Here is a 24,088-nt window from a genome sequence, read left to right on the forward strand (position 1 = left end):
TGTAGGATCGCAAAGAATATAGAAATGAATTTTCGTTCCATAATAGTTATGACGGGAGTGTTCTTATAACATACATTATAATTATACTACATCATATGAGCAATTCTGGATATCTGAAATATTTTTGCTACATCGATAATGCCTACAATTCAAAGCTGCCGAACGATTTTTGTTACTTCCGGTAGTAAAATAGTGATGACATGGTGGTGAAAGCAGACAGCGATCTAAGTTATTGAATGTTTCTGTTGCAACCATACGCAAGGTAGGTTTCATGGGTATTGCACCAGCTTCAAAGTTCGTCAGACTATTCACAGATATAGTCTGGCCGTCTTATTGTAGGCGACAGATTAATGTACGAAGCTTTACGTAGCAATAAGTTAAGAGAAACTTTGTTGCTCGATTCGATGTGGACAGAAAACATTTATGCATCAAACGTTGTTGGGCATGTGACGTGAAATTCTTAAAGTGTAATGTAGCTGTGTAGTTATTAAAATGTGAAGAACGGTCTTTCAAGTCAAAGATCTGCACCTGACTGCCAATAATCAGGTTCACAGATGGTCAGTGAGGATCTGGTGAGTGGACCAATTGTTGTAGTCGAGCCACATGTGTTCAACAGCTGTCGTGACAATGTACATGCACCGTTAAGAAGAGAGTGATTAATTTAAATCATTCTAAATCGTTATCACCTGCTTTTTGTGCTTACTTCAGAACTGTTGGAAGTGAAATATATGCAGCATTTGGAGTCTAATGACAAATGTAAAATGTAGGTTCTTTCGTGTTCACAAAGTCTGTTTAGTTCCAGCTATTATGTATATTAAGTATTCAGTTTTGTAAATTGTGTTACTAATCATGCTGTCAATCACTCTACCATGTCGTCTTATGTAATGAAATTGCTTATCCTAACGTCATAATAATGTGTCTGTGTGAAATTTTTAGTTTCTGTATTTTAGCCTGTTTTCTTGATTGACATACTTTTTGAAAATTCTTAATAGTGTTTTCATTTTTTCTTCAGGTCTGACTGCTAACAGGTGTTTTTTCAACACCTATCACCAATAAACATGATTTTAAGGATATGAACTGAACTTACGTTAATGAAAAAACATTTTTGTCTATTATATAATACATCAATCGTACAGTCCACTTCCTGATTAAGTGCACACCTTAGCCCTCAAAAAGAAAAGGACATTTTGATCAAGCAACTGGATTTTTCATTTCTGTGGAAAGAGAAGCACTAGTGTTTGCCACAAGCATCATGGCGTTTGCAGTTGATTGCAATGGTCGTGACTCTCCATCTTTGGAGAATGGAGAGAATCTGTTTGGACCAGAAGAGGAAGTTGATATTGATATGGAGGTTGCACCATTGGTATCAAAGGTATGTGTCCACTCAATGTTAGTAGATGAAATTACATGATATTTGGGGCATAAGGAATGTACTATTTATGTCTTTCTTTATGTGATTTTACACTTTGATTTGAAAAAAGGATAACGTGCAGAAAAGATAAAATTTGAATTCCTGCTAAAACGTATGGAAATTGTAAAGCCCCATAAGTAAGAGGTCACCCTAATTGGTTAGATTGTTTAGAAGTATGACCATGATGTAGTTGCTATGTCACCAGGATGTAATACTGATTCATGATTAAAGTTATTGTGGTGATGATAAATCCTATGGTCGTTCAATTGATCCAACACCGGTAGGCAGACAGTAGGTAATTGAGCTGGGTCTCTGACCCATAGCAGGTGATAGTGATAATGCTGTTTTCTTGTTCAGTTTGTTTAGCACTTATTCTAAATGACCGCCTCCGTGGTGTAGTGGTTAGAGTGTCTGCCCCGGAGAGGGAAGGTTGCGGGTGCGATCCCCGATCACGTCATACCAAAAGACGTTAAAATATGGTACTTGTTGGTCCCTGCCTGGGCTAGTACAAGCAGCCGCACATACACACGCATGCACGTCATCATATGAGCGGAATATTCTCAAGCACGACGTTAAACCCTAATTCACCCTATCTTACCATCAGTTAATCATTGTTAATACTTTTCAGCCACTCTAGATATTGAAGTTTAGCTTATAGTGTAAGTTACTGAAATCTTACCATGGTTATGAAATGTGTTTTATTTGCTGTCAATGTCTTAGAGTTTTGAATCAGTTCATTTTCTAAGATACAGACTCACTGTCACCTAAAATGCCCCAAAGATATTTATCAATTTTGGTGTTGATGTCGAACAATGTCTTATCAAAATTTCTTAGTTATGATTAAATAAATTACCTGTTTTCCTTTGTCTCTTCCAAAATCGCTGCTTATGAAAATGATATGACAAACCATTTTTGTAGTCACAAGCACTTGCTATATATATTTTTTAATCAAAATGCGTAGAATGAATTACAGTTGTAATGAACTAAAAGTAATGGTCCCTATCAGTTCAATTCAATCATAGTTTACCGTAAACAAACAAGCAAAGCATAATAATTCCATGTATTAATTATTAATTGTGTTTGAAATTAACACTTGCTTTGTGATAGCCAAGAACAACATTGCAGTAGTATTTCAGTATGTGCTCCAATATAGTAAGACAAGGGCTTTCAAGTCACAAGTGCTGTAGCTATACCAGGGCAAGGGGGTAGCCTAGCGGCTAAGGGGTTTGCTTGTCACGACGAAGTCCTAGGTTCGATTCCCCAAATGGGTACAATGTGTGGAGGCCATTTTTGGTGTCCTCTACCATGATATTGCTAGAATATTGCTATAAGTGACATAAGCCCATACTCACTCACTAACTCTCGCAAAATTAGCTTTGAATTATCTATTATGTTTATCATTTTGATGTAATTATTATTACAATTATAACACAGATCATTAGTGCTGGTTGTCGCTCACAGTATGCAGATTGATAGCTGGAGGTCAGTAATTGATCAATGAACCATTGTAATCGCAGGCCGTAATGGGACATTATCATAACATTGTGCAAACGAAACAGGCACAGATTAATACTATGATGAAGTCAATCGAGAATACTTCCTGTTGAGACACGTATGCAAGTATATTGTTTACATTGCAATTTGCAGTTTTATGAGTCAAGAAACTGTTGACTTGATTAAACAAATGTAACTATAAGAAACATACTTTCAAAAATTATATTTGATTATTTTGTATGAATAACAATAAGTCTCCTGAGCTCATTGAATGATGTAAGCGAGATGAAACGATTGACCTATTTTTCAATCAATCACTCCAGCACTATAGATTGTGCTGATATAAACACTATGCATGATTAATGTATACATGGTATCAGCATGATAAGGCATTAACTTAACGTTAGTTAAACAATAGCTTACATCATAAATACAGTCCACAGTGTCATCACTCCAGCACTATAGATTGTGCTGATATAAACACTAAGCATGATTAATGTATACGTGGTATCAGCATGATAAGGCATTAACTTAACGTTAGTTAAACAATAGCTTACATCATAAATACAGTCCACAGTGTCAACACGCTTTGGCACTGAGCTGTACTAAGAATACTAATTAGTAAATCAGTGTTCACGAATGGTGTTTCAAAGTAACAGGACATTGGGTCCTGTAAGTTTCAGATGTCTGTCTGACCCATTGAAAATTCACAGGACCCATAGAATAAAATTAAACACACATTTCAGATTTAAATTACTAACAAACATAAGATTCATAAACAGCAAACAAGTGTCACATGTGACATGTGACATGTGACATATAACAACTTCAGTCAAAGTCATTGTGAAACATACAGTCAGACACTGGGGCCTGGCGGGTTGTAGACTTCTATCGGACCGTATCTGAATTTGCCCGATTTGTCAGAGGGTCAGACACTATTCGTGAACACTGGTAAATGCAGTTATGCAGAAACTAATTTTGTTGTCATTTTGCAGTATGCAAGGTCCACCCAGACCAATACTTTGCATAAATGTTTCAAAAGTCCTGGCATTCCTAGTTATGGCTCATGAAAGAATTGGGGTCATTGTGTGGTCTCTGTCAAGTTTGTCAGTCACTGCAAAGTCATAACAATTGTTATTTCTAAATTATCTTGAATTGGAAACATTTTTAATTCTGATTCAAGATTGTTTGACATGTACTTAAAACTTGTGACCAGATATCTGCCTCTGGATTAGATGAGAAATGACAAGATTTTATTTTTCTGAGTAAAATTTCATCAATATGGGTAACATCAACACAAGGTATTGATAAACACATGTACAAATATAAATGAACACAAATGTAATTGACATTAAACATGTTAAATGTGGCTTGAACAAATAAAAACTCAACAATTATTATTAACAAAACCCAGGGTTTTACACAGACTTTTAAGAATGGAGTCATGGCGACTCACACTGTTTATTTTGGGGTGTCATTTTCAATATTTGGGAGTCATGAACATTTTAATATTTCTTTATATTAATGATTCTCAGTATGTAACTGTGTATGTCACACCACCAAATGAAACTACAGCATTGTTCAATTCAAACAGCCAGGATTACTGTCTCCTCTGAGTACTCTGGAACAATCTGACAGCTCTGTAAAAGTCAAACTATAATCGAACAATATCTTTTTTGGCTTATCAAATCGATTTTATTGAACTGAATTATGAGGGCCAAGCTTGACTCGTATGATAATATTTTGAGAGTCGTTCACAATTTTTTTGCGTCAAATACACAGGAATCACGCGTCATGTAAAACCCAGAAAATCTGATGCTAGCTGGTATAAATGAGCTCCGGGCCCTGTTTGTTCTCAGCATCAGCAATTATATTAGGTGGTCAGAAGAAAAAAACTTGATACTCTAAATGTAAAACATACACGTTCATATTTTATTTCCTTTAATAACGATTTGCTGCTCATGAATACTGCCAGTGTCCTGAAAAGATGCCAGTATTTTCTGTGTTACGGATGTGAGAGAGTCTGGTTATCATGTTCATGGTGTGAACTAACAGCAGAGCTCCAGATAAGATTTAGCTCATGTGGGTACTGTACCCACTGTATTTTTTTGGAGTGGGTATTATGAATGTTGAGTGGGTATTTCTTTTTCTGTTACCCACTGCTTTCAAATATGTGCGTATTTCAGTCATTTTACTCACCTAAGTATTATGTTATTGAGTAAGTTTACTAAGCAGGTATGTTCTGCCTTATGTCATACCTAATCAAAACCAACTTAAATATAATGGAAATGATTTCATAAATAATCACTCATCCTATACTGAGAGTACAACACGTGTCCTATACTAACAGTACAACTTGATAGCAATCGATGTCTTTTTCATTACGCAAGCGATTTTTTATAAATATATTCCGTATGCATTTGTTTTAAACTTTCTGCGTATCTAACATTTTAAATGCGTAATTGGTACACAACAATTATGTTTCAGTGCGTAATTCTATGCGTATTTTATACGGATACGCAGCTTATCTGGGCCTCTGTAACAGGTTTCGGTGCAAGCTGGTCTAAACACATCCCTGCCATATTTCATTTGATTTGTCAATCACTGAAGTGTGAACCTGTGTTTTTATTAGGCCGGCTTTTGACCCAACATTCACTCACCTACTTTAATGGATGTGTCAAATGGTCAGTTAGGTCCTCAGGGTTAATGCCTTAGGGATGAGATAATGAGACTTCATGTTCATGGTCTTGTTAAGTTGGTCTGTTTTGATTAGTACACCTTGGAAGATATTGGCAGACATAAATAATTTCCTCTGTATACTTAATGCATTTATGACCTGAAAGCCTTATGACTTGTGAAACAGCTTTAATAGCACATACCAGGCAAACTGGTCAGAACTGTAAGTTTGTTTAACAGAGAAATCAGAAAGTGGAGGACCCCATTTTATTAGTTTTTTATTTGAAGTTTATGGCTTGGTAGAATTCGATATTCATGACTTTCATTCATGGTTCATTCAGATTGTTTCTAGGCTTGTCAGCTCCATACCCGTGTAGATTTGATCAAAGTGGTTCAGGTCTTAGCTTGGCATCAAGTTCAAGCTTTCCACCCACTAGACTAACGTTTAGTTACATTATTTCATTTTAAAATAGATATCCACAAAATTAGAAAATAAACTTCAAATACCCAATACTTGTCAAATCAATCTAGATCTAAAATATCTCAGTTGGACACTTTTTTAATTAATATTTTTTGGGGAGACAGGCTTTCCTCAAACATCAAACTGACACACTAAGATATAAGCAAAATGCCATTCAAATTTACTTGCATTAAGTATGTTAAACCCAACTTACTCCCACTCTAAATAAAACTTTTTGTTGTCTAGAATGCCCTTGTGAGTCCTACCAATGAAGAGTACGAGTCCCTTCTGGAAGAGATCAAATCTCGTGCAGAGGATGGACAGGGAGAGACGATATTTGAGATTGGAACTGGAGGTATGTAAAACATGTAGTCATGCTAATTTCATGCTAATTTTACCTCCCAGAATGCATATCTTCTGAAATGTTTCATTATATGTCTGAGCATGCTGAGAAGTAAAACACAATCATGTAGAACCCACAGGCCCTCGTGTCTTTGTGAGGATTAGAGATTTTATAAAATATATACAAAAATTTGAGATGACCCCCGATTCGAAATGCTTCACAGTATAATACATTATGACAAGGCTGGACACTTCTGTGTACCCCACCCGACTGCTTTGCCTATTGCTACGCTACCATCGCATGCAATCGATTAAAACTTAATGTAAACATAATCATGGATGATTGGCCTATCGAGCACCACTCATGGCACCTACCAATTCTTTATTGTTATTTCTGCAAGTCGATTGAAACCCGATTTTGACCCTCAACTAAAAAATCGATCTTGACACAAATGGCTGAGAATTCATATATCCGCAGATTTAGCAGCAAAGCGGAGGTGCTTGCTTCGACCACACCCCGCTTTGAAGCAAGCCACACAAGTGTCCGGCCTTGTCATAATGTATTATACTGTGAAGCATTTCAAGCAATCATCCAAGGGTAATCTCAAATTTTAATATATATTTGATGGTGCATCAGGTGGTAGCGTAAAAACAGTCTCTCATCCTCGTATTATAAAAGACACGTCGGGGGCCTCAAAATTTTGTGGTAGAACCAGCAGTTTAAGTCATGTGAAACATCACCTGAAGCTATGGAACTGTAATATCTAAGCTTTATTTACAGAGGGAGAAAAGCCTGGGTTGAATGACCCTGATTTCCTGGCATCTGTAGCCACACTGAAGAGCATTGCTGAGTCACTACAGATGGAAATTGTACCACTAAGGGAGAGAACTGCTGCAGAGGGGAAAACAGCTGAATTCCTTCTCAGACGAAGATTAGACTCTGAGGATTTTATGGAAGTCAGGTGAGTTTATAATTGATGTTTCAGATGAAGATTAGGATGTTCAATTCCCAATGACTACAATATGTGGAGCCCATTTCTGGTGTCCCCACCATGACATTGTGGGAATGTTGCTAAAAGTGACCTAAATTCATGCTCACACTCACTCACTTTCAGAGTGGCGGTTGTGGGGAATGTAGACGCCGGGAAGAGTACCCTTCTGGGTGTGTTGACTCACGGGGAGCTGGACAATGGTAGGGGCGTGGCCAGACAGAAGCTATTCCGACACAAGCATGAGATGGAGTCCGGCAGAACCAGCAGCGTTGGCAACGACATTCTGGGCTTCGACACAACAGGAAATGTTGTCAACAAACCCGACCATGGGCATCTGACTGGATCAAAATATGTGAAGAAGCAGCTAAAGTATGTACACTGTATAAATGATAGATGTGATATTGTAATGGGATCTCTGTTCAAGTACACCAAAGGGTGTTTGTCTAAAAATAAATGAAAATTTACAGTGGTATATAAAGATGAAAAAGAACAGCTGTCAGTACACCTTCAAAGTATGTATCTTTTTGAAAATAACTGCTTCAATACTAATTAAAATGAGTAGAAATCGTTTCAATATGTGTCAGACTGAAAATCAAAGTCCCTGTTTCTCTTAAGTAAACTTCACAATATCGACCATTGGTTCTGGTTCAGACTTAATTGTTTACAGGCTGCCATCATATGTCTTGAATATTGCTGTGATAGGCATTAAACTACAAAGAAACAATCACTTCTGCTGATTGGTTGATATTTCACCCAAATTTCTTTTCAGGTTATCACCTTCATAGATCTTGCTGGACACGAGAAGTACCTGAAGACAACAGTGTTCGGGATGACTGGACATGCCCCAGACTTTGCCATGTTGATGGTAGGCACTGGCAGTTCATTTTACAGAAGTAACAAATGTGTGTTTATATTCCACTGTTGTGTCAGAAGCTGGTTGCTGCTGATCCCAATCCATGCAGATTCTGACTCACTCATTTAGGGTTAGAACTGATCTTCAGCAACCCATGCTTGTCGTAAAAGGTGACTGAAGGTTACTTACAGGATCGGGTGGTCAGGCTTGCTGACTTGGTTGACACATGTCATCATATCCCAATTGCATAGATTGATACTCATGCTGTTGATCACTGGATTGTTTGGTCCAGACTCGATTATTTACAGACCACCACCATATAGCTGGAATATTGCTGACTGCAATACTCACACAAACTCACCCACTCGACTTATATTACAGGAATATTGCTCAGTGCAGCATTAAACAAGAAACAATCATTTAAACTAGATGAACCATTTGAACCATATATTTACGTTAACCACATGTCTATCATATTTACAGGTCGGCTCCAATGCCGGAGTGATCGGCATGACAAAGGAGCACTTAGGTCTGGCTCTTGCTCTTAACGTCCCTGTGTTTGTTGTGGTCACTAAGATCGACATGTGTCCTCCCAACGTGTTACAAGACACACTCAAGTTGTTACAGAGGATACTGAAATCACCAGGCTGTCGGAAAATACCTGTACTTGTTCAAAACAAAGATGATGTAGTTTGTTCAGCAACCAACTTCACATCAGAAAGGTACGTCACTTGTGTACTAAGCCTTACTAAGTCAAGTGTACTATTGTTACAACAATCAGTTTGGTCTAAGGCCCGCCTTCATTCACCCACCAGAGGCCTGAAATATTGCTACATGCAGCATTAAACAAGCAAAGAAATTATTGAAAAGCCATGAAGAGCCCTGACTGATGGAGGCAAAGATGGCCCAGTCATCTAGAGCACAGCCATTCATTATGCAGAGTTGAATTCCTCCAACATGCTTGTGGGTGGGAGTCCCTGATCAACCTAATAATGTTTCTTAGTTTGTTAGCTCCATGATAAAGCTTATGCGTTTCACCATAGTGGTATATGTCTGAGGCTGACATGCTGTGGCATAATTGGGATACTATTTAAAATGTCATTGAGACAAACTCAATCACAAGGGTTTCAGATTACTTTGGACAAACTGTTCTATTTCTCATGCAGAATGAGTCATACTTCCGGATCAGGTAGTTAGGTTTGCTGACTCAGTTGATCCAAATTGCAAAGATCAGTCCTTATGTCAATCACCTAATTGATTGATTCAGACTCAACTATTTACAGTTGTATGTAATGTACCGGGAATATTGCTGAGAGAGCCATGAAAAACAAGTAAGCCTGGCAATATAAAAAATGAGTCACTGTTGCAAAATCATAGGCGGATCCAGACAAGGGGTGCGCACCTCTTCCCCCCCCCCCTCCTGAAATGTTATTAAATGACCATTAAAACTGTAATGAAAACACACGCCCCATCCTTTCTGAACTGTGCACCCCTCCTGTATCCGCCCCTGACTAGGAAAGCACAATGCCTTTCAGAAAGTGGTCAAATGTAGGATATGTGATATTTATGGCCCAAAGTCAATGAAGTAAAGTACTAAATCTGTACTACAAATGTATCATATGCTTCACTATTACCCTGCATATTGGCATTGTGTTTATAGGAGGCTAAACAACAAAGTGTTTTTTGTAAATAGTCTCGTCTCGTCGATCACGAGAGTATGCGTGATCTCGTTGATCACGAGAATATACGAGAAGAGGCCATTTTGGATGTTTCGGGTCAGTGCGCCGTGGAAGTGTTACCACGTGCGAGAATGGGAAATAAAGAAGAAGAATTTTAGCTACGAGCATTGTGTTATCTATCAATGGTAGCAGGCGTGTGGAGAAATATGGCACAGAAATTGTTGTTACCGCCCTCGCTGGACCAGGATAGTATCTATGATACATGGAAAAATGAAATAGAGGTTTGGCGGCGATTCCATTCACGGAGCTACGGATGAAAAGAAGGGACTGGCGCTAGTTCAAGTGCTGAAAGGTACGGCAAAGAGACTATCTTACAAATCCCAGTTGATGAATTAAATGAGAAGGATGGATTGGACAAATGTCTGAGAGAGTTGGATAAGTTGTACCTAATAGACAGTGTAGATCGCGCAGTATATAGCTTTCTCAAATTTTTAGTCTCACAAGGAAAACTGAGTCTATGAGTGATTTCATCAATATCTATGAAAGAAAGTACCAAAAGTGTGTCAAATCTGACATGCAGTTACCAGATGCAGTTCTAGCATTCAAACTTTTGGATAGTGTCAATCTGAATCAAAAGGATAAACAGCTAGTTTTGGCGGCCACAGTAGATAAAAGATTTCAAACAATGAAATCATCCTTGAGAGCGAATTTTTGGAGCGAAATTATGGAATCCACAGAAATAAAACAAGAAAGTATATTTTGGACAAATCATGACAGAAATTATAAAGAAGCGTCCCAGATTTTTCAATAAGCAACAGAAACCAGGGTCTGAGCAAAAGTTCTATAGCCAAAGAGGAACAAACCCATTTGACAAATTTGGAAGGAGGACCAGATGTTCACACTGTTTCTCTACATTCCACTGGGTTAGAGATTGTCCAGATAAGGATAAAGAGAATGTGAACTACACTGAATCAGAGGAAAACATAGCACTGATCACAAGAGATGATAGTGTCTTGATGGTTGAAGCACAGGGTTGTCGCGTTTATTGACACTGCATGTACAAGATCAGTTTGTGGTAAGAACTGGTATGAGCATTATGTTAACTCCTTGAATGAGGATAAAGAAAACTGTGGTTCAAGAGAAAGAATCTACTAAAAGCTTCAAGTTTGGAGATGGACAGAGGCATATATCATCATGCACAGCTGTAATACCAGCAGTGATTGGGACAACTGAGTGTCAGATTGAAACAGAGATTGTGGATGCCAACATTCCATTATTGCTTGGAAAGCCAGCCCTTAAGAAAGCTAAGGCCATTATTGACATGGACAATGATAAAGCTATAATGTTTGGAGAAGCAGTCAATTTAGAAATGACATCAGTGGGACATTACTGTGTTGCCTTGACAGGGAATATAGAGCATGAGTCTGAAGAGGTGATGTGGTTGAAGGATGGTGCTTCTGAAAAGGAGATTTTTACAATTGTACAAAAGTTGCATAAACAATTTGGTCATGCTTAGGTCAAAATCTACAGAAGCTAATACAGCGGTCAGGAAACAGTACTGAAGTGAAAACTGAAATTATTGAGAAGATAGTGGCCAGTTGTGATGTATGTAACAAACATAAAAGACACCGGCAAAGCCAGTTGCTGGACTTCCCATGGCATCAGACTTTAATGAAGTGGTTGCAATGGACCTTCATCAACTTGACCAAAACATGTGGTATATTCACATGATAGACATGTTTACAAGATTCAGTGCAGCAGCAATAATCAAGAATAAGACTGCAAGCGATTGTGGATAAATTTCTACAACACTGGATTGCCATTCATGGAGCACCTATGAAGATACTTACAGATAATGGGCGAGAGTTCAACAATCAACAGATGCATGATTTATGTCAGAACTTCAATGTGGAAGTGCTTACAACACCTGCTTACAGTCCATGGTCAAATGGAATAGTTGAGAGACACAATCAAACATTGACACTTACACTGAACAAGATAAAAAAGCAAGAAAATTGTAACTGGGAAATAGCATTGAGCTGGGCATTATCAGCAAAGAATGCTCTATGCAACATTCATGGCTTCAGTGCATATCAACTTGTCTATGGTAGGAATCCAAACCTTCCATCAAACTTGACCAATAATCCCCCAGCATTGGAAGGAATAACATCCAGTACAATTGTTGGGAATCATATCCAGTATTGCATTCTGCTAAGAAAGCTTTCACTGAAGCAGAGTGTGGCGATAGGATAAGGAGAGCCCTGAAAGCAAAAGTGAGGCCCATGGAGGGAATATACAGCATGGGAGAGAAAGTATACTACAAGTTCCCAGGTAAAGAAGAATGGAGGGGACCAGCCAGAGTTATTGGTCAAGAGGCGAGTTGTGGTTTTTCTCCGACAAGGTGGGATGGTGATCAGAGTTCACAGGAATAGAATGAGAAAAAATCAATGAAGTTGAGACTCTTGACATTAAAAAGGGGAGGAAGAGAAAATGAAAGAAAATGTGCCAGAAAGATGTGATGAAAAGAAGTTTGTTGTGATGATAAGGAACAGTCAAGTTGGGAAGAAATTGACCTTGGTGATCTCGAGACAATGAAAGATCAGAGAGAAACAAAACAGGGTGTAAGTAAAGACCAAACTGAACTTTAGTGTGGGAGCGTCCATCAGCTACAAGAATGATGAAACAAGGGAAGTCATGACAGCTAAAATTATCAACAAGGCTGGGAAAGCCACAGGAAAGAATAGATTTTGGTTTAATGTTGAGTATACTGATCCAAAACAATATTTAGGTGTTCAGCAATCTCTAGATCTTAGTAGAGTCACAGACTTGAAGGTGAATGATGAAATACAAGAACAGAATTCAGAAGATGAAATTGATGATTCTGTCATGATGTTAGAAGATGTTTCTTGGATGGAAGCAAAAAGAGGCAGAGTTAGACAGTTGGAAAAGAAATCAAGTATATGAAACAGTTGAAGATACTGGACAGAAATGTGTGTCACCACAGAGATGGGTATTGACAGTTAAAGAAAGTGAGAATGGAATCAAACTGAAAGCTAGACTGGTAGCAAGGGGTTTTGAAGATGGAGCTTCAAAGGTAGTGCAGTCAGATTCACCAACATGTGCTGGAGAAGCCTTGAAAATGATACTTGCTGTGATGGTCAACAAGCAGTGGACACCTCATGCTATGGATATCAAGACTGCCTTCCTACATGGGGCAATCATAGACAGGGATGTGTTTGTTAGACCTCCGAAAGAAGTAAACATGAGAGGAAAGGTCTGGAAACTCAACAAGTGTGTATATGGTTTAAATGATGCTTCACTGCAGTGGTATTTCCGTGTGAGAGAGAGTGATGAAGGAACTTGGTGCAGTCGTGTCAAAGGTTGACCCAGCAGTGTTCATATGGTGCAGTGATGGAATTGAAGGTGTGCTTGCATCACATGTTGATGACTTCATATGGGGTGGAAACAACAGATTCGTTGAAGTTATACAGCAAATGAGAGCAATTCTTGATGTTGGGAAGGAGGAGATAAAAGCTTTCAGATATCTAGGAATGCATCTTGAGTCAGATGAGGATCAAGTCTTGCTACAACAGAGTGGATACAGTGACAAACTTGCCTTTATCAATATTGACAAGGCTAGAGCAACTGACAAGCAACAACCAGTCTCAGAAGAAGAAAAGAAAGGTAATGAGGTCTCGGTTAGGGCAAATACTCTGGTTGGCTCATCATACTTTCGTCCAGATATTTTGTTCGAAACAAGTCGGTTATCAAGTTGTATAAAATCTGCAGTTGTGGCCAATCTCCTTGAAGTGAACAAGGTCATAAAACAGATTAAGAGTGAGAATGTTGTTCTGAGATATAGGAAGCTAGATGGAAAACTGAAACTGCTGACATACTCTGATGCCTCCTTAGGAAATCTACAAAATGGAGGGAGTCAGGGATCATATGTGATCTTCTTGATGAATGAACAAGGAAAGGTGTAAGCCAGTATGCTGGAGTTCAAAGAAACTGAAGCGAGTTGTGCGCAGTACTCTTGCAGCAGAGACATTAGCAATGGCAGATGCAATTGATACAGCAATATATATGTCAACATTGTACGCTGAAATTGTTTCCGGAAAAGGTGAGCAATCAGAAATGTTGTCGATTCTGTGTTTGACAGACTGTATGTCAGTATGGGAAGCTGTTCATTCCAATACATCTGTGACCGAGAAGAGGTTAAGAGTGGAGATAGCTGGCATCAAGGAACTTCAAGATGAGGGGATGGTTCAGATTAAATGGGTGAACCAATCTGAACAGTTGGCTGACTGCATGACAAAGAAAGGAGCTTCACCAGTGCGGCTTTTGCAAGCTCTACAAGAAAGCTATATTAATATAGTGCATAAGGCTGTGAAGAAACTGAAAGTGAAGAGACTACAGTGTTGTGATATAGTGACTGTAAAATAACAATATATATCACTGAAGAGAATCTTGTCATGGTAAAAGACAGATGTAATGAGAACTGTGACTGTGGATGTCTATACCAAGATGAGGACTTTTATAATGTGTATTTTAAAACAAAACAAAATGACAAAAATGTGTTTTGAGCAGTTTTAATATATTTCAAATTTTTATATAAAAAAAAAATAGTTGAGATTGTAAATAGTCTCGTCTCGTCGATCACGAGAGTATGCGTGATCTTGTTGATCACGAGAATATACGAGAAGAGGCCATTTTGGATGTTTCGGGTCAGTGCGCCGTGGAAGTGTTACCACGTGCGAGAATGGGAAATAAAGAAGAAGAATTTTAGCTACGAGCATTGTGTTATCTATCATTTTTAACATGTATAGACCTATGATTAACTGATGATTCCACTATTCATTGTGTTCATGATCCATATTATATTTTGCTTTATCTTTCCTTCAGGATGTGCCCAATCTTCCAAGTATCCAATGTCACAGGGGAAAATCTAGATTTGTTAAAAATGTTCCTCAACTTGTTATCAACACGAGTGAAATGCGACATGCAGAAGCCAGCTGAGTTCCAGATAGACGACACATTCTCAGTTCCTGTAAGTAGCTCATGGGGAAATAGCTTGTTTATTAAAGGATGAAAATTATGCTGGATACTGACAGCAAAACAACATCAGGTTCCATGAAGCAGGGGCTGACTTGGTTGACGCATGTCATCGGTTCCCAATTGTGCAGATTGATGCTCATGCTGTTGATCACTGGATTGTCTGGTCCAGACTCAATTATTTACAGACCGCCGCCATATAGCTGGAATATTGCTGAGTGCGGCGTAAAACTAAACTCACTTACTCACTTACTCAATCAATCAATCAATCAATCAATCACTCTATGAATTTGGTTGCAGGGTGTAGGGACAGTGGTTTCAGGGACGTTACTCCAAGGCTACATCAGACTGAACGACACGTTACTCCTGGGGCCTGATGCCCTGGGGCAGTTCATGCCTATTGTTGTCAAGAGTATACACAGGAAGAGGATGCCGGTGAAGGAGGTCAGGGGAGGGCAAACTGCATCATTTGCACTCAAAAAGGTGAGGAAACGTTCCGTGTTTGGTTTCATTGGATTTATTTCTTTAAAGCCACATCAATCATTGTACATATATGTCTGACAGCAACCTCTGGCAACAGCATCCGTAATCCAAGTCAAAACAAAACAAACCAGTGATCGATGTTATGAGCATGTTTCATTTTTTGTTTCAATTTCTTTATAGTCATACTCAACAATGTTTGATAAGTGATAGCAACCTATGATCCAGTGATTGATACTATGAACAACAATCTATGTTATATGGGAATCAACCAAGTGACTGTGTCTAGCCATCTTTCAATCGCCTTTTGAGACCAGAATAAATTGCAGGGGATTGGTTATAGGGACTCAGTTTAGAAATTCAGTTAATCATTGTTTGAATTGAACTAATGCACTGTCAATTCACATTGTGAGTGTAAATAGCGTTTTTTAAGTGTTCTGGTATCAAGCTATGGGTAAACTCTGGATTACTACACAGGTAGTTTACAGGGAAACAGGGAGTATTGGAAATGAGGGCTTATCAAGCTATGGGTAAAATCTCAACATTACTACACAGGTAGTTTACAGGGAAACAGGAGTATTCTCAAATGAGGGCTTATCAAGCTATGGGTAAGACTCCATTACTACACAGGTAGTTTACAGGGAAACAGGGAGTATTGGAAATGAGGGCTTATCAAGCTATGGGTAAGCTCCTATTGTGATTACTACACAGGTAGTTTACAGGGAAACAGGGAGTATTGGAAATGAGGGCTTATCAAGCTATGGGTAAGCTCATTTACTACACAGGTAGTTTACAGGGAAACAGGGAGTATTGGAAATGAGGGCTTATCAAGCTATGGGTAAGCTCCGCATTACTACACAGGTAGTTTACAGGGAAACAGGGAGTATTGGAAATGAGGGCTTATCAAGCTATGGGTAAGCTCCGCATTACTACACAGGTAGTTTACAGGGAAACAGGGAGTATTGGAAATGAGGGCTTATCAAGCTATGGGTAAGCTCCGCATTACTACACAGGTAGTTTACAGGGAAACAGGGAGTATTGGAAATGAGGGCTTATCAAGCTATGGGTAAGTTTCAGGGAAACAGGGAGTATTGGAAATGAGGGCTTATTACTACACACAGGTAGTTTACAGGGAAACAGGGAGTATTGGAAATGAGGGCTTATCAAGCTATGGGTAAGCTCCATTACTACACAGGTAGTTTACAGGGAAACAGGGAGTATTGGAAATGAGGGCTTATCAAGCTATGGGTAAGCTCCATATTACTACACAGGTAGTTTACAGGGAAACAGGGAGTATTGGAAATGAGGGCTTATCAAGCTATGGGTAAGCTCTGCATTACTACACAGGTAGTTTACAGGGGTAAACAGGGAGTATTGGAAATGAGGGCTTATCAAGCTATGGGTAAACTCAACTACACAGGGTAAGGGAAACAGGGGAGTATTGGAAATGAGGGCTTATCGCCAAGCTATGGGTAAGCTCTGCATTACTACACAGGTAGTTTACTTACTACAGGGCTTTACAGGTAAGTTACACAGGTACAGGGAAACAGGGAGTATTGGAAATGAGGGCTTATCAAGCTATGGGTAAGCTCTGCATTACTACACAGGTAGTTTACAGGGGGAAACAGGGAGTATTGGAAATGAGGGCTTATCAAGCTATGGGTAAGCTCATGTTTATTACTACACAGGTAGTTTACAGGGAAACAGGGAGTATTGGAAATGAGGGCTTATCAAGCTATGGGTAAGCCTCCCTTGGATGGGCCATTACTACACAGGTAGTTTACAGGGAAACAGGGAGTGATTGGAAATACTAGGGCCACGCCAGCGCCGTCGCACAGAACACGCGGCAGCAGAGAGCAACCAAAAAGGCGCAAGAGAACAAGCACCAGATTAATCCTCAGAACGAGCCTCAGAAACCTAGCAAACGGAACCGAAGATCAAGACATCGGCATGACGATCACCATGACGAAGGGAAGGAGAACGCAGAACATGGGAGTCCAAGTGTGAACGCTAGTGTAGGGAACGCCACCTCGGCAGCAAGCACATCCAAAGCACCATGAACAGTTGACACAATCGGTGATGGTTGTATTTTATAATTTGAAACACATTGAGCTGTTATGACATCAGTTGTGCATCTGCTGATCACATTAATGAATTAAACTATAGAATCTACGTGTACAGATGAGAAGTATTTATACATTGTGTGGAATATCCTTGAAATTCCTGTTTTTTAATTGTTTATGGTAACTAATAAGAAAAACAAAACAAGACGTGTTAGGGCAAAACAGCGTCCCTGTGTGGCAGCAATACTAATAATTATAATCTGTTTTATCTATATTTGTCCTGTTTGTTTCCTTTACAAGTCTTTAGTTTCTTTACACTTCACTAATATGTCTTCTGTTCACCTCCCTTGCTTAATTGTTATAGTGGTATTGCCAGCAGAATAGGATGCCTGTACCCCTTCATCATTAAAGAAGACCAGATGATAAGTAGGAAGTAACCCTTGCCTTTATTACAAAATGACATATACAGTGAGACCCTGGATACCCAGACCCCAAGTATCCGGAAACCTCGCCTTCAGGTCGATTTTCATAAAAACAAAAAATCTCCGACGTTATAAAAGTGACCGTCTATAACGGATATGCGGTTTCCGTTTGCGGACGGTAAATTTTACAAACCAACCACCTAAATCAACACAAACCTGGACTCACTTATCCGCTCGAAGCTTTGATCTTCCGCTGACCGTGTGAAGTGAAGCGCGAATGTCCCACGTGTCTTGACACGAGACAAGTTCTGCTAATCCAGATTAATGACCAATCAGCAGGGTATTGGTGGTGATTCGTAGACACAGAGTGACACAGAGTGTAATTGGCAAATCAAAACGACCACGCTGTTTTAAATGTGATTTTAAACCAGAAGTGTATGCTCGCTACCGTTTCAACACCAAAACCTGGATGACAGAAATCCAGATATCCGGATATTCAGTTATCCAGACGATTTACGCAAAAATGAAAGTGTCTGGATATCCTGGGGCTCACTGTACAATGGTCCCAACCACCTGTGGTATAGTTTAGTCAAAATGCATTAACAAACTATTGTTATGAAAAACTCAAATTAATGGTCCCTTTGAATTTGTTATAACTGTTGATTGCATATATTTTCTTCTCCAGATTACAGAGTCAGTGGTTGAATTAAATTTTTTGGAACACTGGGTCTTATTTAAACAATTTGTAAGGAGTAAGAAAATGTTGGATTGTTATCAGCAAAAGTAAAGGGGTTTCCCAGATTCTACTTTGAAGTAAGTTTGGCATTACAGATATTAGCTCACAAATCAGTGGAAAGATATACATGCAGATTTTGAATCCAGTTTTGTGAAACTTTTTGGATATCTACTAACAAAAATATGAAACACACCTGCCTTAAATGGTCTCTCCAGCAAGCTAGGTGGGTATGGTGTGTGATAGCTCTCGTATAACCTTGACAAAATGGTGGACTGACCTCCCCTTGGCTGCTTGTTTCCATGATCCTATAATCCAGGGTTGGTATTCCAGATTCACACTGATTCTGATATTTGTTTTTCTTATTGCCATAGCAATGCTTTGGATTCTCCAAAATGGTAAACACCTACAGACTGTATGTTATCAGGCATGTCTCTCACTGAAAATGACACTGGTTTAACTGTAATACTGTTTTTGCTGCAGAAAACCACAGTTCACTCTCTCTAAATAGAATGGGGGGCGGTGGGGTAGCCTAGTGGTTAAACTGTTGGCTCGTCACGCCGAAGACCCGGGTTCGAATCCCCACATGGGCACAATGTGTGACTCCCATTTCTGGTGTTCCCCGCCGTGATGTTGCTGGAATATTGCTAAAAACGGCATGAAACCAAACTCAGTCAGTCAGTCAGTCTAAATAGAATGGGATGAGCATTAGGGATCAAATTCCACATTGCACTTTTCAATAAGATATGGACATTTATTATGTTAATTTGTTTAGTACAGTTAGGTGGGAAACTCAAGGGTGATGAAATTTGTTTTGTAGTTTTATAGATTACAAACTTGAATCATGTTAATGTTGAGTCAGTTGAAACACAGTGACATCAAGATTTTCTGGTCAGATGACCAGCCTGTGTTTGATTGAAGTAACAGATACACAATTATTAATTAACAGGAATATTGCAAAATTACTGTTAGTGATTCTGGGACATCTAAGTGGTTCTGGATTGTTGAGTATAACAATAAATCGCTGTGGTTTACAACATATTTCACATGTTCTGACTTTATTTTCTTACTGAATGATGGATCCTGTGAAACATTTTTCAGTCTTTATTTGTACTTGGTATATGAAATTCAATATACCGGTAAATGTCTGTTGAGCAACTTATGTGAATAACGATCATTGTCAAAGGCCAATTCACACTCAGCACCTGCCCTTTACAAACAAACATCATTTTATTTTATAATTTTGGACTCCTTTTACAATAAAATGTTTTTTAAAATCCAGAAAAGTACTTATGTACTGAAAAAAGTACACTTGAAAATGTGTTCCCTACCTCACTGAAGTTAAAAAAAACATGATATCATTATTATGTTTTTGACCTCCAGTGACAATATAAATGTAACATGTTTAAGTTTCAGTGCACACATGTATTTTTCTGGATTTTTAAAACTTGTGTACTGAAACTTAAACATGTTAAATTAAAATTAAAAATGTGTACTCCTCCCAATGAAGTAAACAATTCAAAACAATTCAATGTATAGATTTCAACAAAGTTTTACTGATCTGTTTAGCATGTACTGGCATCTCCATCACTGGCAACTAGTCTGCTTGTAATCTGTGTGCATTTTGTAAATCTCACCCCTACTTAGACAATCTTTAAACATTTTTTTAGGTTTTAAATGTGTGAAAACTTTATCTGATAATTTGGAGATCATTTACATTCATACAGTCATTTTCATTACGTAACAATATGCAAATTAGAAGTTTTGCTGTGAAGTTTTGTCGTGCATGTGTTACAAGAGTTAGAAAAAAAATAAGAGGCAAAAGTATATTTTCAAGACCCTCGTTACTTCTCTGTCACATGGCTTCTTCCTATACCTTGGTCAGTGTGCGAAATAGTTTCTAACTTTTGCTAGCTAGTCAGGCTAGCTATGCCTTAAAGTTACTAGCCCACAAAATAATTCACTAGCCCCAAATTTGAATGTAGAAACTAAGCAAAAGAGTACAAAAATAGATGAGAATAAGATATTGTCGGCATGACACAGATTTCATCATTCAGGTCATAATCTTGCGTGATTTAAAAGTGTATTATAACTTAACAAGTCGGAGAGAGAGATATATTTACAAAGTGACCCCATGAAAATTCACTATCCAGTCAGGCCAGTGACTGTGGAGTTTTACTGGCCAGACTGGATATTTGCTAGCCACAAGCTAATCGACCAGTGGCTATTTCGCACACTGTTGGTACTATGATGTAAGAGATTTTACTGGGAATGGATCAGCTTCAAGTTTGACAAGACAGTTTTGTTTATGTTAAAACAGAGGATCATATATGTAAATTCTAATTTAAATGAATTTAAGCATTTCAGTTAAATGGATTGGACCAGTTGAACTTTATTGATCAGTTTTAGCTAGGTGCTGATGGGATATTAAAACAATTTGAAAAATAAGAGATGTCTACAGAATTTATCACAAAAACATATGGATATTTGTGTTCAAATGTGTAATGCATAACAGATGTTTAGAATAATTAGGCATATGTTACCATAGTGACTTGGGCAGACATAAAGGGTACTGGTCTGTTCTGATTGGCTCCTAGTAAAAGAAGGGTGTTTGAGGATGTCCACAGAGAGAAGGTAGCCTAAGTTAAAGTATGGCAGTAACCATGGTGGTAGCATGACAACTGCGTACAGAATAGGCCCATCTGTTAGTGAATGTCATTAATATCTGTTCTTGATCATCGTCAGAACATCACAGGTTTGAATACACTTTTCTCCCTCTGTGAACTAGAGATGTAACATCACAATGGTGTAGTGATGCAATACTTCTGTTTCATAAGAAAATATTATTATTCTTTACAAGTGAATCACAACCCGGATTTATTTGTTTTTGAAATTTCTCAGATTGAGGATTAATTATTGTAGGGCAAAAACATAGGACACTGTAAAAGTTATATTTTTCCTTATCCTGACTCATGTATTATTGCTTGTCTCCTTCCCTTCCCGAACGTTAGTGGAACACTTGTATCTCCTTTTTGAAGCTCCCTTTCCAAAAAGCAGACATAAAATCACCACTCACCATGAGTTATGTCCCTCTGGTTTTGGCGGGAAAACAGCGCCACCTGTCTTCCCACGCTTCACTCTCTCCGAATAGCTCAGAAAATTACATGCTTTTCATAGCCAAGCCAGAACACAAGAGAATGTGCAGAAGCTGATTATTGTACAGTTTCTTATTATTAACTATACTTGTAAATCATGTTTTACAATACAGAAACTGTAAATTCATGTATCAGGGGTTTTGCGTTGCAATACAGTACTGTATCAGTGTGTTGTTACATCGCTACCATGAACAGATTACTGATTTGCAATGTCTACTATATTTAACAAACAAATCCAGGGGCGTAGCTACCACTATTCAATATGCCAGGGCTTACACATGATTGTTGCTGTAAAGGTTGGACAGGCCCTCAATACTACCTAAATACAGATGTATAAAGCTTTGCAACCTATTGGGCTTACACGAAAGAATTAGCTTGCTACGTGCCGGACATCAAGCTGAGGCCTTCTTCCAGCAGGGTCTGACTCAAATGACTTTAGAGATTGCATCACAGAAGCGGTAATATTTAGTTAGGGCAGCATGCCAGACCCATCTTCACACTGCTGCAATTCCCAGCACACGAACATCTTCATCACATTAGCCTGTCAGACGTATGTATTCACAAGCGATGGAGGAACTGAGTTTATACAAACTTGTGATGTATTGACGATGTTGTATTATAAGCTTGGCTATGACAACTTGCATATATTTAAGTATGTTCTAATCTAGGATAAATTGCTCAGCTATGTGTCGGCAGATTGCATATCAGCTTGTGTGAAAAGCTAAACATGTCCATTGTTCATGCATTAAACGTGTTTAACAAATAAACCCGTACTCACTTTCACTTGTTGACATTGTTTATAGTGTTTTTGATACAGGACGGGTTGACAGGTCAGAGATATTCGATGGTTTTGTATACATGGGACCCAGTTTTTTAATGTGCTACAAGTCGCTGTGCAGAGTTGTATCCTTTTGGCATACCAGGAGCTGGTGATCGATTATATTTTTATATTTGCCTTGATTATGATTCTTGTCAACATCATTCCCATGCTTATGAGTTTCACCAGAAAGCTTAATAACTGCATCGCTATGAACTGACCCAAAGTGACAGGACTCAAATAGTGTTCCTAAGCGAACTATTCTTATAACTTCATGGATCAGGTGGCCAGACACAGCGACTTGCTTGACTGCATGACATCGTACCAAGATGATTTGTATCATCGCTCACAATGCTAATGTCAGTATTGTCTGGTATCTTCCTGAGAGTCCACTGTGGCATTAACACAGCACACAAACCAACCCACATCCAGCTCACTGTGATCAATTGAAATACAGGGGGCAAGAATGAACACATCATCTAAGGTACAACTGTTCACCAAACACAGTTGCTAGAAAACTGATCACATTTGATTTAGTTTATAAACAAGAAGACAAAGTCATCAATATCCCCCGCAATGGCAAAATACTCTTCATGATTATGTCTACGAGTTATGATTATGTCAAATATTTAGGTGTGTATATAGAAAAGTGGAAGGAGAGTATTGAAAGGTTTTTAAAGTTCTGCTCCAGAAAGGAGCACTATCACCAATTTCAGGCTAAGTCAAACTTGTTGCCATGGAAACGCCAAAAATATTTTATTCAGAATTCCAAAACTACCAAAAGGCACAAGTACACTACCAGATCTATCTATGTGCCAAGTTTGGTGAAGAAATAGTGAACAGTTTTAGAGTTCAGCTCTGGAAAAGAGCACAACCACCAATTTCAGGCTTAGTCGAACTTGTTGCCATGGAAACGCCAAAAATATTTTATTCAGAAATCCAAAACTACCAAAAAGGCACCAGTACACCACCAGATCTATCTATGTGCCGAGTTTGGTGAAGAAACATTGAAGGGTTCTAGAGTTATGCTCCAGAAAAGACAAATGTGCACGGACGGACGCACGCACAGAGTCCATTTTAATACCCCCCGCAAAACGCTTTGCCGGGGATAATTAGCCTGCACAAAACCAGGTTCCTGGGTTTCTATAGAAGTCAAAAGTGCTCTAAACCAACAACACTCAATTGAAATCTGTTATCACCAAACTCTTTTCACTCAGTCACACACTACAGCCATGGTCAAAATATTTGATCTATCTACATGGTGAAATAAATCCCTATAAACAACAAATAATTATCAAGTGTAAGCTGTTTATTTAACAGAAATGAACACCCACACAATAAAGACTATAACAAGTAGATGTTAAGGACCAAGATCAACTTTGGCACAGGAAGAAAAAACAAACTATTTTAAGATATATTCAAAAGGAACTTCGACAAAGACAACTCCTGAATAAAGGTT

At 38.5% G+C, this 24,088-nt stretch overlaps 1 protein-coding gene across 1 annotated transcript; it reads left to right on the forward strand.

Moving 5' to 3' along the window:
* The first annotated feature begins 305 nt into the window (after positions 1-305).
* LOC124261480 (GTP-binding protein 1-like) lies at positions 306-19,698 on the forward strand. The gene is given in 11 exon segments (XM_046695801.1): positions 306-572; positions 1,013-1,372; positions 6,288-6,396; positions 7,165-7,345; positions 7,499-7,707; positions 7,710-7,744; positions 8,145-8,240; positions 8,712-8,950; positions 14,810-14,954; positions 15,260-15,457; positions 17,254-19,698. Coding segments are annotated over 10 exon segments (1,578 nt in total). The 5' UTR covers positions 306-572; positions 1,013-1,252; the 3' UTR covers positions 17,500-19,698.
* Positions 19,699-24,088: the final 4,390 nt, after the last annotated feature.

This window comes from Haliotis rubra, unplaced genomic scaffold, assembly GCF_003918875.1.
Source record: "Haliotis rubra isolate DU_JTF1 unplaced genomic scaffold, ASM391887v1 Scf8, whole genome shotgun sequence".
In the NCBI taxonomy this organism is placed as follows: domain Eukaryota; kingdom Metazoa; phylum Mollusca; class Gastropoda; order Lepetellida; family Haliotidae; genus Haliotis; species Haliotis rubra.